Source organism: Bos indicus, chromosome X, assembly GCF_029378745.1.
Source record: "Bos indicus isolate NIAB-ARS_2022 breed Sahiwal x Tharparkar chromosome X, NIAB-ARS_B.indTharparkar_mat_pri_1.0, whole genome shotgun sequence".
NCBI classification, from domain to species: Eukaryota; Metazoa; Chordata; class Mammalia; order Artiodactyla; family Bovidae; genus Bos; species Bos indicus.
In genome coordinates, this window is record NC_091789.1 from 80,013,846 (window position 1) to 80,030,427 (window position 16,582).

General features: G+C 42.1%; 2 protein-coding genes across 3 annotated transcripts in view; one reads left to right on the plus strand and one right to left on the minus strand.

Moving 5' to 3' along the window:
• TAF9B (TATA-box binding protein associated factor 9b) overlaps positions 1 to 6,213 on the plus strand; it is a 26,052-nt gene extending 19,839 nt beyond the window's left edge. The window contains exons 7-8 of one of the 2 annotated variants that reach the window (XM_070784306.1): positions 3,332 to 3,474; positions 4,148 to 6,213. In XM_070784306.1, the coding sequence (XP_070640407.1) occupies positions 3,332 to 3,474; positions 4,148 to 4,174 (170 nt within the window). In that variant the 3' untranslated portion in view covers positions 4,175 to 6,213. Of the gene's footprint in view, positions 1 to 3,331; positions 3,523 to 4,147 lie in introns of those variants that run through there. The other variant, XM_070784305.1, reaches the window with a different exon arrangement.
• The window catches only part of PGK1 (phosphoglycerate kinase 1), a 22,660-nt gene extending 6,857 nt beyond the window's left edge, over positions 1 to 15,803 (minus strand). Inside the window, exons 1-6 of the mRNA XM_070784304.1 lie at positions 15,641 to 15,803; positions 9,283 to 9,333; positions 6,514 to 6,669; positions 6,259 to 6,403; positions 2,870 to 2,973; positions 2,102 to 2,221 (exon numbers count right to left, since the gene is read on the minus strand). Coding sequence (XP_070640405.1) covers positions 2,102 to 2,221; positions 2,870 to 2,973; positions 6,259 to 6,403; positions 6,514 to 6,669; positions 9,283 to 9,333; positions 15,641 to 15,705 — 641 coding nt within the window. The 5' untranslated portion in view covers positions 15,706 to 15,803. The remainder of the gene's footprint in view (positions 1 to 2,101; positions 2,222 to 2,869; positions 2,974 to 6,258; positions 6,404 to 6,513; positions 6,670 to 9,282; positions 9,334 to 15,640) is intronic.
• Positions 15,804 to 16,582: the final 779 nt, after the last annotated feature.

A 16,582-nucleotide genomic window follows, 5' to 3' on the forward strand; every position in this document is an offset into this window, starting at 1 on the left:
CCTGGACAGCAACTATGCTACCTGAAATTGACACCCAACTCCAGAATCAGCTTTCATAGGGAAATGCTGAGTGTGTTCAGTCCCATGGGAAAAAAATACCCTGCTCATAAAAGGGTCAGGAGCATCTAGCCATAAAGAGGCTGCTATCTAGAGAGTCGTGCCAAGTGACAAGATCTTATCCAGGAAGTCCCAGGTCTCTGTCCCTACTTTATCACCTAAAATGTATCCTCCTAGTCTCTTGACCTACACTTCTGAAATTTCTACTTTTAACTAAACCAGTAGCATATCACTATTCAGAGTACTTTTCCCCATAGGAGAAAATATAAAAAGGTATCGGATCTGAAAAAATGAGTTCCAAATAATATATTCAACACATATAAGGAGGTTTTCATATCTGAAAGGCTAAGTGCTTCAAAAATTGTTAGATGAGCATTAGTGGGTAATAGTGGATCTTTCCAATTCTTCTCCCCAGAACCATTTTCTATCCTTTCTAGCCCTGTTCTCTGTCCCAGGAGGCTGACCTGCATAGACTGCATCAAGGAGGTCCTCTGCCCTCTGACATCCAGCTGGGTTGCAGCCCATTGTGGGTAAGAGGGGATACATCAATAGGACATTAAAATGAGATCAGAGTATCTATTTCCCTGGCTCCTTCCCTGCTAGATGACTATCCTCCATCCCTTGACCAAAGGCTATACAGTTCTTATCAGAGGTCCATCTCCACACAACTACCCTCTCTGGATTCTGGTAACCATCACTTCCCTTTTGCCCTTCAGGTCTAAGGGTGGTGATGATGGTTTCCTCAGATGACTGTATAGTCCCTTTTGTGTTTCCCTAAACCCCACCCACACCTTTGCAGATACTCCCTTTATTAAATTTTCCTCAGTCACCCAGTTTGATTGTGCTAATAACAATAAACCACCCAATTTATGGCCTCATGCTTGTGCTCAGTCACTTCAGTTATGTCTGACACTTTGTGACCCTATGGACTGTAGCCCGCCAGGCTCCTCTGTCCATGGGATTTCCCAAGGAAGAATACTGGAGTGGGTAAGCTATTCTGTCCTCCAGGGGATCTTCTTGACCCAGGGATTGAACCCACGTCTCCTGCAGCTCCTGTATTGCAGGCAGATTCTTTACCACTGAGCCATCAAGGAAGCCCAAGTTATGGCCTACTAGCAGGTAGGCCCAGATATTGAAGAAAGTGGGGAAAACCAATAGACCATTCAGGTATGACCTAAATCAAATCCCTTATGATTATACAGTGGAAGTGAGAAATAGATTTAAGGGACTAGGTTTGATAGAGTGCCTGATGAACTATGGACGGAGGTTCGTGTCATAGTACAGGAGACAGAGAGCAAGACCATTCCCAAGAAAAAGAAATACAAAAAAGCAAAATGGCTATCTGAGGAGGCCTTACAGGTAGCTGTGAAAAGAAGAGAAGTGAAAAGAAAAGGAGAAAAGGAAAGATATACCCATTTGAATGCAGAGTTCCAAAGAACAGCAAGGAAAGATAAGAAAGCCTTCCTCAGGGATCAGTGCAAAGAAAATAGAGGAAAATAATAGAATGGGAAAGACTAGAGATCACTTCAACAAAGGTCTGTCTAGTCAAGGCTATGGTTTTTCCAGTAGTCATGTATGGTTGTGAGTGTTGGACTGTAAAGAAAGCTGAGCGCTGAAGAATTGATGCTTTTGGACTGTGATGTTGGAGAAGACTCCTGAGAGTCCCTTGGAATGTGAAGAGATCCAACCAATCCATCCTAAAGGAGATCAGTCCTGAGTGTTCATTGGAAGGACTGATGTTGAAGCTGAAACTCCAATACTTTGGCCACCTGATGCAAAAAGCTGACTCATTTGAAAAGACCCTGATGCTAGGAAAGACTGACGACAGGTGGACAAGGGGATGACAAAGGATGAGATGGTTGGTTAGCATCACCGACTCAATGGACATGAGTAGACTCCAGGAGTTGGCAATGGACAGGGAGGCCTAGTGTGCTGCATTCCATGGGGTTGCAAAGAGTCAGACACAACTGAGCGACTAAACTGAACTGAACTGAACCAGGTATAAAACACTACTTAAAGCATGATCTTGAAGAGTTCTCTGTACCCGCCCAGGATGGCCAGGAACGGTCGCTCAGGGCTCTCCAAGGCCTTGGCAAAGTAGTTCAACTCCTTCTTCATCAAAAAACCTCCAGCCTTCTTTGGCAGATTTACTCCTACCATGGAGCTAGAAAGGAACAGAGACATTCAAATTTTAGTCAATCCTTAGCAATTCTCCCAATTCTAAAGGCCTTCTCCTTATCACTGAAATACTTTCACTTTTGAGACACCAGGACACCATGGTTTTCATCCCCAAACTACAACAAAACACTTAAGTACAAGATAAGGTTTTTGGCTAATAATGCAGGATAAAGCATAATAATGCAGTGAAAAGCAACTACCTTAAGTAGAATTTAAGATACCCAATTAATAGTCTTCAGGCCAAGGGTTTAACCACAATAAATTATCAGCCAGGTGATGCCAACAGGGAAGGATTCCTCGGTTTGCTTCCTACTGATAGCCTAAGACTCTGCTCCCACAGCAATCACAAAGGGAGAGCTCTCCATGAAATATCCGAAGTAAGACAGAACAACATCTTCCTAAAGCTCGACAAAAAGTTTCACAATCCTCAACATTTTTTACTTTTATTTCATCTTTAGATCAGGGATACTCAACAAGAACCACAGTTTTATTTGTAGCTCCAATTAGAGATAGAATCCAAAAAGACCACAATACAACACAGAAATTTCCAAAACTATTCCAGAGCTTTGGCTGCTTAAGTAAACAGAGAAATAATGCTCTCCCCGTTTGACAATGAACAAAAAACTTTTAGTACCTGTGGGCTCGGTGAGCAGTGCCAAAAGCATCATTGACATAAACATCCCCTAGCTTAGAAAGTGAAGCTCGGAAGGCTTCTATTTTGGTTGGCTCAGCTTTAACCTGAAGAGAAAAACAAAAAAGGGAGATATTGATGATTCCAAAGAAACTATAAAAGCATTTCATACCAAGAGTCCTCTTCAACATATCTAAAGACCCTGAGTTGGCAGGATAGCAATTTTTAAAACTAGCAACAGGATCTGTTCTTTCTTCCAAATATTCCAGATCTTTTGCTCATTTCTGTATGTTTCTGCTCTCCTTTGCCTTCCCTCAAATTGCAAGCCTAAGATTCCTAAATCACAGCTTAACCTCTAATCACATCCTACTGGTCTCTCTCCAGCTCCTAGGACAAAATACAAATTATCCTTCTCTCTCCTTGACTCATTGCTTCATTTTAACATATTCTCCTTGTAAAATTTAGGATTATACTTGTGTCAAGCTGCTAGCTGCCAAGACTCATACATATTTCTCATGAAAGCAACAAGGACAAGCTGGGACAGAGAAGGCAGATGGAAACCTGACAACAGAAAAGCACCTCAGAAACACTGTATATATCAAAAGGAGGTAATTCATATAGCTTTCCCTGGAAGTTAGGCATCTGAGAAAACAATATACTTCTACAAAAAAGACAGAGGACAGAAAGTTGATGTAAAACATATGGCTTTGAATGTCAGCTCATTATCCAGGGATACTACCCTTTTCATAGGGGAAAGAAAGCAGGACAGCAGGATAAACAATGAGTCTCCAGTAAGAAACAAAGCAAAGATGCATAGAAAACCAGATGAGGGGGATTATGACAGAGAAGTATCAAAGCAGATGTTTAGTCACTGTCCACTCCCCTTCTCCTATATATTGAAATGAAGAAGGCTGTCACAAAGAACGGGCTTTCCTCTAGTGGCCCAAAGAACACAGGGGCACTAATGCTAAAACTAAAGTGTAGAGCCCCCATAATCTCTTTAAAATGGAATATTATCTGCCACCGCTGACTGCAAGATGTGTAGTCATGAAAACACTGCCCAAATGCCAGGAGACCTGGGTTCTAGGCCCACGTCTGACACTAATTTACTGTGTAACCTTTGTCAAGTTTTTCTCTATCCTTTCCCATCTATTAAAAAGGGAAGATAACTTCTCTAAGAACTGTTCATGGGAAAATGACACAAATTAAAAGCTATCTATGAAAAAGGTATTGTAAAAATTAGTAATAATCAGAACCTATTTCTCATTTTTTATCTGCCAGGAACCAGAAGGAAGAGAATGCTCCTAAAAGATAATGCAGGTACCCTGCATAAAGGAAAAAGTTCATGCCTCACTTCGTTTTTTATTCACTTTGAACTTATGGCTGGCTCGCTCCAAAAATTTCAAGCATGAAAAGCCACTGAACACTAAATGTAAAGTAAACTACCCACAAAGACATAGACTAGCACAGTTGGTTCATCACTTACTGTATATAACGATTTGCCTCAACCTGCCTCCTGCCATTTCTAAGCCCAAGAGTTTGAGTTTCAGCTTGAGTTTCAGTCTAAAAGGGCACCAAATTTTAGGTCAGCATTTAACTCCTACTACTGTAGCAAGACCATGCCAAAGGCAAGATAAGGCAAGACCTGAGCCTGCAGTGCTAAGAAAAGAAACTGCTTGAAAGCAGGCACTCTGATGACCTTAAGAAATGTCAGAAGCACAACAGGAGATTGAGATGCTAGCCTCAGAGCATCTTGTTCCCCAACATACTAAAGACATTAAGATTGGAAAGTATAAAGGGTGCTTTCTGATTCCCTTCTTATTTCTTAAGATAAGGAATGACAAGTACCTTCATATTTAAAAAAAAAAAAAAAACCTAGGTCTCAGGAAGGCAGTTATTTCTGGAGTTACTTCTCCACTGATCTCCAGTAGCATGCATGCCCAGTTGTATCCAATTCTTTGCGACCCTATGGACTGTAGCCCACCAGGCACCTCTGTTCACGGGATTTCCCAGGCAAGAATACTGGAGTAGGTTGCCAGTATTTTATGAATCCATTTAATGAATCATTTAATGAATTCATTTAATGAATCCTCCAGGGGATCTTCCCCACCCAGGGATTGAACCCAAGGCTCCTGCATTGGCTGGTGGGTTCTTTACCAATGAGCCATGTGAGAAGTCCAGCTTCCTTTCTACAAATAGGCAAATTCGAAATCATCCTCAAAAGAGCCAGCTCTATCATTTAGTATTTAAATCCTGGTTGTCAGGTCACGGTAATCTATGTTGTGGGTATCTATGGTTGCCTTTTAAAATTTTTTTGGTTTTTTCCCCTATGGTTGCTTTTGTACAACAATGACAGAGTTGACTAGTTCCAATAGAAACCATATAAGGTTGTGACTGACCATCTGACCCACAAAGCCTACAATATTTGTTGTCTGACTCTTTACATAAAGTTTGCTTATTGATGGACTGAGCTACATACAAAGCCCAGCAACAGTACTCCTCCTCCTAACTTTAGTCAAATAACTGCCTTTCTGAGACCTAGGTGTTTTTTTTTTTTTAAAATATGAAGGTACCTGTCATTCTTTATCTTAAGAAATTCAGAGAAAGATCCTTTACACTTAAGAAAAGTGCCTTAAACCCAAGGTAATATCATCATGACCATTATCTACCTAACTCAATCAAATTTTCCAAATAGTCCCTTTCCACTTGACTTACGAAAGTACTTTTTCTGGTCACATGATTCTTTTATAAGAAAACCCCAATGATATCAAATTTAATTTACTGTTTTAAAAGTAACAAGTTCAAGCTTTAAGTTAATTCCCCTTCTAAATAAGAATACAGATTATTCTTCCATAATACACTAGGGCCTGCTGCTTATAAAAACTGTTCTAGCCCTGACAAAAAAATCTAAAACTGGCTCTGCTGGAAGAACAGCTGGTATATCATGAATACTCACTCCCCATAACCACCTGTAAATGTCTGCTCTCAGTCCTTGGGAACGATAGCCTACATTCTGACAGGATATTATCACATACTATTAGAAAAATACATCTTCATATATCAAAGGCCAGGTGTGTAACAAAGGGACAATTAGAAGCAGCATGTTCACCAAATACTCTTACACCCAAATGGTGTTCACATCTTTCCAAGGTATTTCAAAAACACTTGAGCATGATGAGGAGGGCTTCCAGGGCTGGCAATATCTTATTCTCTGACCTCGGTGGTGGTTACACAGGTGTGCTTACTTTGTGATAATTCATCAAGCTGTGCATTTATATATGTATTTCAATAAAAAGGTGTCAAAATAAACATGAGCTTCTTCTATTCTTCAATCACAGTCTCATGTACTCAGCCCTCCTCACCCCTACTAATGTCGAAATCACAGGTCCTACCTTGTTCCCAGAAGCATCTTTTCCCTTCCCTTCTTCCTCCACATGAAAACGAAGGTTCTCCAGCAGGATGACAGACCCAGCAGCTGGGTCAGCACAAGCCTTCTCCACTTCTGGGCCCACACAGTCCTTCAAGAACAAAACATCCCTGGAGAGATTATGACACAGAAACACTTGAACAGTCTGAATGTTAAGAACCAGCAACAACATACTTGACAACATCTCCTGTCACAGAGTTGACAAGAGCCTGAAACATACTTGCCCAGCAGAGATTTGAGTTCTACAGCAACTGGCTGCAAGGAGTACTTATCAGGCATGGGGACACCATCAGGCCGGCCCAGGTGGCTCATAAGAACAACTGACTTGGCTCCACTGTCCAAGCAGTATTTGATGCTTGGAACAGCAGCCTTGATCCTGCAACCAAGAAGAGACAGCAAGTAGAATAAGGCTACTCCTAAGAATTAGTGAGAACTATTTTATTCATGGCCTCATAAAACATAAAGCCTTTCTTCTCCAAATTCCTTCAAATCTGTCAGCAACTCAGTGATGGTCCTCAGGTTCATGTGTAGGGGAAGAAGTTAATAGGATGTCAACCCTCTACCTAGGGTTATACAATTTCATCATGTTTTGCACCTTGTGCAGAAAAAAAATTAATATAGCAGGACGGAAACTGCTGTCTTCAGAAGGACCTGCTTGCGAGGTTGGCCCTCGGCTGGTGTCTGGGAACTTGGCTTTTGAGCTGGTCCTTCAGTTCTCTGACAAAGGCTGTTCACAGTTCCTAGATCGTCTGTACAAACAGGTTTATATTCAACACTTGCTTCCCTCCAGGAGTAAGGAATTTTGGTAGCTGCTGGACAGAGGGTACCTATGTGATCAGCTCCCAGTAAAAATCTTGGGAGTTGAGTCTCTGAAGGGCTTTTCTGGGCAGAGATATCACACACAATTACTGCATTTTCACTGCTGGAGAAAAGGACCACACTTGGTGTCATGAGGGGGAGAGAGCATGGAAACCTAAGCATGGATTTCTCCAGATTCTGCCTGTGTCTTTTCCGCTTGCTGATCCTGTCATGCATCCTTTCACTTTAATAAACTTTAGCAGTGAATCCTTTCACCTTAATAAACTTTAGCAGTGAATCCTTCTAGTGAATCACCAAACATGTGGGTGCTTTTAGGGACCTCTGAAATACCCTAAGTGTTTGACTTTGGAAGAAATATAAAATTCTCAAATTTTGAAACCATTAAAAGAAATTTGGGGAAAACTGAAAAAACGTTACTTTTCAGTACCCATTACAAAATCCTAAGTCACTTTTTATGTAGGATAAAATAAATACATTATATAAAATGTGGTTTACATAACACATTGCGTTTACTAAATTATAGTTTAACCAAAAGTTTATTTAACTTCTTTAAACACTTCAATTTTTGTTACAAACCCAATACTAACTTTCCATTCATGGCAGTACTTAAGAAATTAAACCTGATAACAAAGAAAATATTTATTTATTCAACAAATATTTGTTGAATGCTACTTTTGTAGCAGCTACTATATCAGATTCTGAGAATACAACAGTGAATAAAATAATTTCTGCTCTCACAGAAGTGATAAGAACTATGGAGAAAATAAAGCAAGGTACAGTGACAAGAACGACTGGAGAATAGTGGTGGAGGGGATTTTAGAGAGGGTAGCCAGGGAAGGTCTCTCTAATAAGATGACATTTCAGCAAAGAATGGAATAATAAAAAGCCAAGTTATATTTCTAACTATCTTATGCTATTTGGCAGATATAAAAACTCAACTATACCAAATAAACAAGAAACCTTCATCAGGTACATTTGCCCAATGAAACCAAATTAATCTTCAGTGCTTTCCCTTAACAGTCAAGTTCTATTAGTTCTAATGCTTCATTTTATTTATCAACTCCACGGATTTCTGAAAATGAAGATCTACTCAGACTTGTTTCTCTGCTTTCTACTCATAAAATACCTTGATAGGCATATTTCTAATCTTTTATGTATGTTGCAGAAAATAACAAAAAAGCCAAGAAGGGTCAGAGATGGCTTATACAAAGACCTTTCACTATGGTGCAGGAGGGATGTGCTTGACAGAATGCCAGGCTCTATTCTGGGGCCAATATCTAAAAATGTTCTAGGTCTATACCTGCACTGTCCAATATGGTAGCCATTAGCCACAGGGACCTCCTGAATACTGGATATGTGGTTAGCCAGACTGGTATGTTGTCTAAGAGTAAAATATGTATTGGATCTCAAATACTTAATACCAAAAAAGTTAAATGTTCCTTTCATTAATTTTTAATTGATTATATATTAAAATGATTATTTGGAGCTTACTGGATTAAATATATTAAAATTAAGTTAATCTGTTTGTTTACTTTTTAATGGGACAACTAGAAAATCTTAAATTACATGTGGCTTTTATTATATTTTTACTAGACAGCACAGGCCTAGATCATTAGAACATACCTTTCCAGCTCAAACCCTTCATTTAAAATAAAAATCTTTTAGAATCTAATCAAAAGCAAGAACAATACTATCACTTAAAATTTCTGCTTCTGAATCTAGGAGCCAAGACATGGACAGCCTGAACAAGACATGTGGAGAGCCTAAACTGACTGAAAGTATTACTTCCAAAGTCTTTTCCCTTAAATCAAAATTCTCAAAAACTGATTTTATGGGGGCCAGTTAGAATAGGGGCTTGTAAAACTACATGAACAGTTCTTCATTTTGCAGGAAAGCTAAGTAACCTTAAACCTTGATAATCTTTAAAAATGTACAACCTCAAATTCTTCAAATTAAAAAAAAGGAGGAAAAAAATCACCTTCTTAAAATGATTTTTTTTCAATTTCTAAATTGTCATAAGAAAGCAAACCAGATGGTGGGTTGGTTGAAAGCCAAGATCATGCAGCTTAAGTTGCCATAATTCTACAATAAGAATGGAAAACCATTTCATTACATATACTCAGACCCACGTACATCTTAAACCTAGCTCAGGGTGTAGCAGGGACATTACCTCTGGTTGTTTGTTATCTGGTTGTTCTTCATAGGAACATTGAAGTCTACTCTGAAAAAGAAACAAAGTGTCAAGTTCAGAGCCACAATCAAATTATCATTCCCTCAAAGATTATGAGAGGTACTTTTAGTGAACCAGTTAAATAAGTGGAAGTTCAAAAGTCACCTTAAAAATAATCAGCAGTATTAGAAGATAGTGATTAGCCATGTGGAAGAGAGTGGGAGTAGTGACTTAGACAGGACACCAGAGGGAGCTTCAGGGGTTCTGATATTGTTCTCTTTCTTGATGTTGGTGACAAATGTGCTCTTTCTGTGATAATTCTTTGAGCTTTTGATTTGTGCCCTTTTAGGTATGTATTTCACACTTTTTAAGAGGAAAATTTTAAAAAAATCACAGGAACAAGCCCTGAAGACCTGGGAAGCTGAAACTAGTTCCATCTAAAAAGATTTCTATATGGGCCCAGCATGCTACTATCTAACAATGGTGGCAGCCTGAAGGGTAAGGTTATAAAGAACACATCTGGATTCTGATTTCCCTGGTATTATTTCTGGGTCCTAATGAAGCAAACATTTCTCAAAAGAAAAAAAAATGGAAAAATAAAACACACCAAGAGAGTATCATTCGTTTTGGACGAAGTCTGGGACCTCAGGACCAGAAAGAAACCCAGTGTCCAAGGCTAAGTTCACACAGTATCCTTCAAGCAAAACAGTCAATAACCATAAGATAGCTTCTTTCTAAAAGCCTGATAGGACATTTTGCTGTACACCTGAAACTAACACAATATTGTAAATCAACTATACTTCAATTTTTTAAAAAACTTAATTAAAAAAAAAAAAAAAAAAAAACCTGAGAGGATGGAACATGTGACCCTGCCCACCTAACAAACAGACAATCAGAAGAGAAGTGATCAAGACAGCACAGGCAGGGAATTCCCTGGCAGTCCAGTGGTTAAGACTCAGCGCTTCCACTGCCAAGGGTCCAGGTTCAATCCCTGGTTGGTGAACTAAGATCCCAAAAGCCACAGGGCATGGCCAGGGCAGGGGAAAAAAATATAGCAGTTTCCTTTCTTATGCAACTTCTTGCTGCTTTATCATTTTTAAGAACTTGTCATTCCTTCCCCTTTCTTCCAGATAGACTGGAACCTCAATCCCCTAGAAAGCAATGATGTGTGGTGGCTAGCTATCTGTAAGGTTTCACCTGCCAAGATCCTTTTTAAGTTGATTTCTTTTTCATCTATAGAATGGAGATGATAGTATCTACTTCACAGTTATTGTGAGAATTAAATGAGTTAGCGATCTGCAAAGTGCTTAGGAGAGTAACTGATAAACAGTGCCATAAAAGTGGTAACTATTATTATTCATGTGAGGACTTCTCCAAAACATGATTCTGTGATCTAAAAGGCACATCAACCATTACTAAAAACAGCTAGCAGCACGCACCAAAGGACAACAGTGAAGGTGTGACTGATTCAAAAAGACTTGTTGCTGTGTCTGACCATAAAGCTCCATCACTAGTCCTTCCTCTCTTAGGCTGAGGCTTGGCAGACAATTACAAAATCCTAAACCAACTAAGAAGACCACCAATTTCCTATGCCTCCTAGGCCTGTACGCTACTTCACTGAAGAATAACCTTTCCAAAGAGGAGTTGAAGGATTAATTCTATATTCAAATACTTTATTTAAAATCTTGAAAAATAAAAGCAGTATGCCTCTGAAAAAAGAAACAGTCTACTTAACTTCAGGCTACTTGATTCTGATTCTAAGCATCTTCTTTAAATATCCTAAGCAAGGCTCAGAGCATTCCAAAGAGGATAGAGTATCTCATCATGGATCATTTTCCCCCACCCTCTGCAGACTCCAAGAAGGCCCACATTCAAAAGGGTTAACAGCAAGTGGCCGAGCACAAGCCACCCCTTCAGTGCTGCTCCCTATCCCAGAGCCATGACACAGAAGAAATTCTCTAGAAACACTCAAGAATCTATCTCACCTATCCATGCTGCCATGGCATAGCTTACTGATGAGAAAAGGACTTATACTTTCTTCTCGTTGCTTGTGGATTACCTTCCCCCTGATGTTAACAACAGCTCTGCTTTTAACATCTCCTCTCTGAGGACTCCACCACAGAAACTGCTCTGGCCTACACATTTCACTTATCCTGTGTAAAATCTGTACCCTTTCCTTTTCTATTTCTCTTAATCCTGAGCTCAGCCTCAGGAACAAAGTCAGATATCACTACACACCACTCATATCAGAGTGGATGAAATAAAAAATGACATCAAGAGTTAGTGAGGATGCAGAGAAATTGATCACTCATATGCCCGTAGGAATGTAAAATGATGCAGCTGCTTTGGAAAACAGTCTGGAAATTCCTCAAAAGGTTAAGCATGTGTGCTAAGTCTCTTCAGTCATGTCTGACTCTTTGCGACCCACTGGACTGCAGCCTGCCAGGCTCCTCTGTCCATGGGATTCTCCAGGCAAGAACACTGGAATGGGTTGCCATGCCCTCCTCTAGGGGATCTTCCCAACCCAGGGACTGAACCCAGGTCCCTGGCATTGCAGGCGGATTCTTTACTGTCTGAGCTACCAGGGAAGCCCAAGAATACTGGAGTGGGTAGCCTATCCCTTCTCCAGAGGACCTTCCCAGGAATCGACCTGGGGTCTCTTGCATTGCAGGTGGATTCTTTACCAGTTCAGCTACCCAGGAAGCCCATACCACAGACTACTATTCAGCAATCCAAGGAATGAACGACTGATACATACAACAATATGGATAAATCTCAAGGTCGTTATGCTGGGTGAAAAAAATGCCATGTGTGATCCCACTTATATAACATACTGAAATAAAATTATAGAAATGCAGGACAGATTAGTAGTTACCAGGGGTTTAGGAATGGAGGGAGAGGGGCCAAGATGCTAAAGGATGACACATAGGGAGATCTTGGTGCTGCTCAAAGAAAATTAGTTTTGTATCTTGGATAGTGGTCGGAGTTACACAAATCTACACATGTTATAAAACAGCAAAGAACTATATGCTTTATTCTAATGTCAACTTCCTTCCTACTCTTGATATCGTACTGTAATTATGTAAGGAATTATGAAGGAAACTGGGTGAACACAGGACCTCTCTATATTATCTTTGCAATGTTCTGTGAACATATAACTATTTCAGAATGAATCTTAAAAATATTAATTTAGTTGTAATAAGGATATCAAGTCTCTATCACCTGAAATCTCAGAAGTCCAGGCCCAGTTCCATTAAAAGCTCTCCAAGAAACCATTCCCACCCTTACTTCACTGTCCCTGATCAGGAAATAGGGGTATTATGGCTCTCTTAGAGGGCTTCCCTGGTGGTTCAGACAGTAAAGAATCTGCCTGCAATGCAGGAGACCCAGGTTCAATCCCTGGGTCAGGAAGATCCTCAGGAGCAGGAAATGGCAACCCACTCCAGTATTTCTGCCTGGAGAATTCCATGGACAGAGAAGCCTCGTGGGAGACCACGTGGTCGCAGAGAGTCAGACACGACTGAGCGACTAATAACTAACTGACTCTCTGAGACTTTTTTTTTCTTCTCTGCTGTTTTTCCTCCCTGTTTCTTCTTCCACTACACCAACTTGTAGCTGTTGCTTAACAAGTTACAACAGGTTAGAGAAAAACTGTGAGGTTTGTAAAAAATGGAGGAGGGAGAGCAAGCAAAAGGGAAGTGCTTCACCAGTCGGCAAAGGAGTATGACTGGCAACCTATGAGAGAAAGAAAGGAAATGACACAGCAAAATTAAACAGGAAATTTACTCAAGGTCTATAAAGTCAAATGGAATCCTAAAAAACTGAGGTACAACCTGGTAATTATCCAGTCAGAGATTTCTGGCTATCAGGAAGTTCCCTCAACAAATCAGTCAATTTCCCTTGGCAGTTCAAAGCAGGGGCCCTAAACATCACAGCTCCCCTTTGCAAGACAAAGAAAGGAGGCTAGTAAAGCAGCCACTACTCTGGAGGCTCCACTTCCGGAACACTGCCAGCAACCACTACATAAAGGCAATTAAAACAAAAAGAAATTTGAGCTGACATGTAAAGCTACCTAGATTCTTGCAAAAAGCAATCCTACAATGTTCAAGAGCTCTTTTCAAGAGCTACATTAATAATCTGGGAAAAAAGCAACTTCCTGTCCTCAAATCAGATAAGTAGAATTTATCCAGATTACAGGGGGAAATTATTGGCTGCAACCTTCAGCCGACAAAAGGTCTATTTTAACCTCTCCTTGTTCACTACATCCAAGAATTTAGAGGATATGGTTGGTAGGCAAGGAGACCCAAATTCTAGTTCTGGTTCTTCCACCAACGTGCTAGTTCAGTGACCTTGGATAGGTCATTTTCCACCAGCAAAACAGGACTAGCCAATCATTTCAAGGCTTACGGTTAATCTGTGTTAAATGAAACTTTGAGCCCTGGGGCAGAAACATATTTCAAATTAGGTCCAGAGGGAGAAAAGATAAGCACTTCCTCCAGTCTCACTCTCAACCAGCTCAGATAATTCCTCAAACCTGGGAAGAGAGGAGATAAAGCCTCAGACTGCAATTGTAGGTTCTCCAAGATATCGGAGAAGGCAATGGCACCCCACTCCAGTACTCTTGCCTGGAAAATCCCAAGGATGGAGGAGCCTGATGCAGTCCATGGGGTCGCTAAGAGTCGGATACGACTGAGCGAGTTCACTTTCACTTTTCACTTTCAAGCATTGGAGAAGGAAATGGCAACCCACTCCAGTGTTCTTGCCTGGAGAATCCCAGGGACAGGGGAGCCTGGTGGGCTGCCGTCTATGGGGTCGCACAGAGTCGGACACGACTGAAGTGACTTAACAGCCAAGATCTAGCTGCACGCCACTTTCCACTTGTCCTGTTTTTCATAAGTTCTATCCATCTTTCTTAAAAGCATCTGAGGGATAGACAGGGCCATTATCTAATACTAGGATGTCTGTGATTCCTACTCTGTTCAGATTGCAAAGGACTAGGTGATTTAGCAAAAGGGGACACCAGGCGTTTTTCATGGCCATAAGCTATTGGGTTCTTCTGATTATTGCCATAGCAAAGCAAAGCAGAAAAGGCCACTTGTAAACTAATAGTGGCCATAATGAAATTAGAGGGAAGGGGAGAGCTACATTAACTTTTAGGGCATCCACAAAGTACACCAATTCACAGCACCTACCTAGTTTAAGCCTTAAGTAAAGGGAGATCCCCTACTGCTTTCTGAACCGTTAATATAGAAAAGTTGCCCTCTCTTGAACCAGCCCAAATTGGGAAAGGATCACATCATTCACATGCCTGCCCATCAATCAACCACTTCCCTAAAAGGACAAGACTACCCAATGCTGTCAAGCCCTTATGCTGGCAAAAGCACCACCCTTGGATCCTATCAAGGTCAAGTCAGTTACATACCTAACTGAATTCCTGCAGTTAGCTCCTGACATGCACGAATGTACACGTTACAAAAAGGAGAAATGTAAATACTCCATACATCACACTAGTAATTTTGGCAAACAAGGGAGAAGCCATGTGGCCAGGGATCCACATGTTTGGAGTAAGAGACTCCAAGGCAGGTGGCTAGCCTTCCCCACTTCTAATATTCTAATATCCTGCTTCTCTAGCCACTTCTGGGAGTGAGGTTAGAGAACATCAAGAATGAGCAGCCACACCCTGCTCCACCATTACCCAGTGTGTGTCACAATCCTGATGCAAAACCCAAGGCCTGTGGTCCAAAGACACTACATGGCGGCAGAGGCCTGTTACGTAAGCTCTGCAGGGCCTCCTTCGGTGCGCCCCACCCTACCTCACCCTCCTACCCTCCTACCCTCCTACCCTCAACGCTTTAGTGGATTCTGCTCCTGAACAACATCCTCTGGGAAACATGTCCCTTTGGGCAGGGACCTTAGAAATGTGGGCCGTTTCTCATTTGTCTGGGGTGGTCTAGGGTGGTGGAGGAAGGAAAACTATCCAAATGACCTTTCAAGGTCCCTTCACTGGAGGCCTAGGGATCTGCAGGCTAAGCATCAGGTCCCACCTCACCAACTGAGAACTGGAGGCGACGGAACTGCCCTTCAGAAATAAGAAAAGAGGGCAAAATGGATCCCCGCAATCTGACCCTCCCTGGGAGGATCCACCCCAGCAAAGAGCAAATTCGGCTCAGTTTCTGGGCTGGGGAAAATGAGGTCAGAAACCGTTAAACCCGGGCAAAACCTCAGCCACAATGGTGGCCAGCCTCGCCCTACTGGGCTAGAGCCCTTGGGACCGACAGTAGGGCTAAAGGTCACTTGAGGCAGGAGGAAAAGAAGTCTGCCCCGGCCGGAGAGGCTGCGGGAGAACCCCAAGGATTACCTCATGACGACCCGCTTCCCCTTCACATCCAGCTTGTCCAGAGTCAGCTTGTTAGAAAGCGACATCTTGGCAATTCAGCTGCAGCGAGAGGCCAGGGGATGAGACAGCGGCAGAGACTGAGACCGACTCAGGGTCCGAACGCGTGGAAAATGCCTAGCACCTCACGGGCTGGGTCGCCACTCCTCCCGCCCCGCCCCTTTCCGGCCGCCGCGCCCGGCTCTCGGCGCCCAGTGGCCGCTCTAGAACGCGGCCCGAAGGCGCCCGCTGGCTGCCATTGCACCGAGGCGCTGTCAGTCAGCGAGCGCGATTGTGGGACGTGCAGCTGCCGCCAGTCACGTCCAGCACGCAGCGAGCGGCTGGGAACTTTCGTGACTAGAGGCAGGAGGCGGTGCCGCCGGACTAAGCGGCGGCGGGATCTGGAGCCAGTTGGCGCCGAGGGGCGGACACGGCTCGGGTTCCTGCGGCCGCACCGGAGGCAGCTGCAGAGCCCCGCAAACCCATGGCAGCCTCGGGGAAAACGTCACCCCACATCCCATGGAATTCCCGGCAACCCTATTCAGGATAGATGCAAATGAACCTCCTTGTGGAAAATTTCTGTTTTCCTGGCTCCCCCCAAAGGAATTCTCCGTAAGACTGCTAAGTGCCTTTAAGAATTGAGACCTTTCAGAAGTTGGGAAAGGCCCTGCTTCTCCCTTTCTCCCCTGCTTACCTTTTTTTGTAATAAGTGCAATGATTTGATTACAACGCAAAGCTAATGGCAAACACATAGAACATTTTTCACGTATTAACTCACATTGCTCACAAACTCTCAATCCTCATTTTACAGATGAATGAACTGATGCACAAAGAGGTTGCTTAGGGTTTCCGGTCTTGTAAATGGTGGATTCAAACCTAGACAGTTAAGATGTAGAGTTCATACACCTAACTATAGTGTAGTACAGA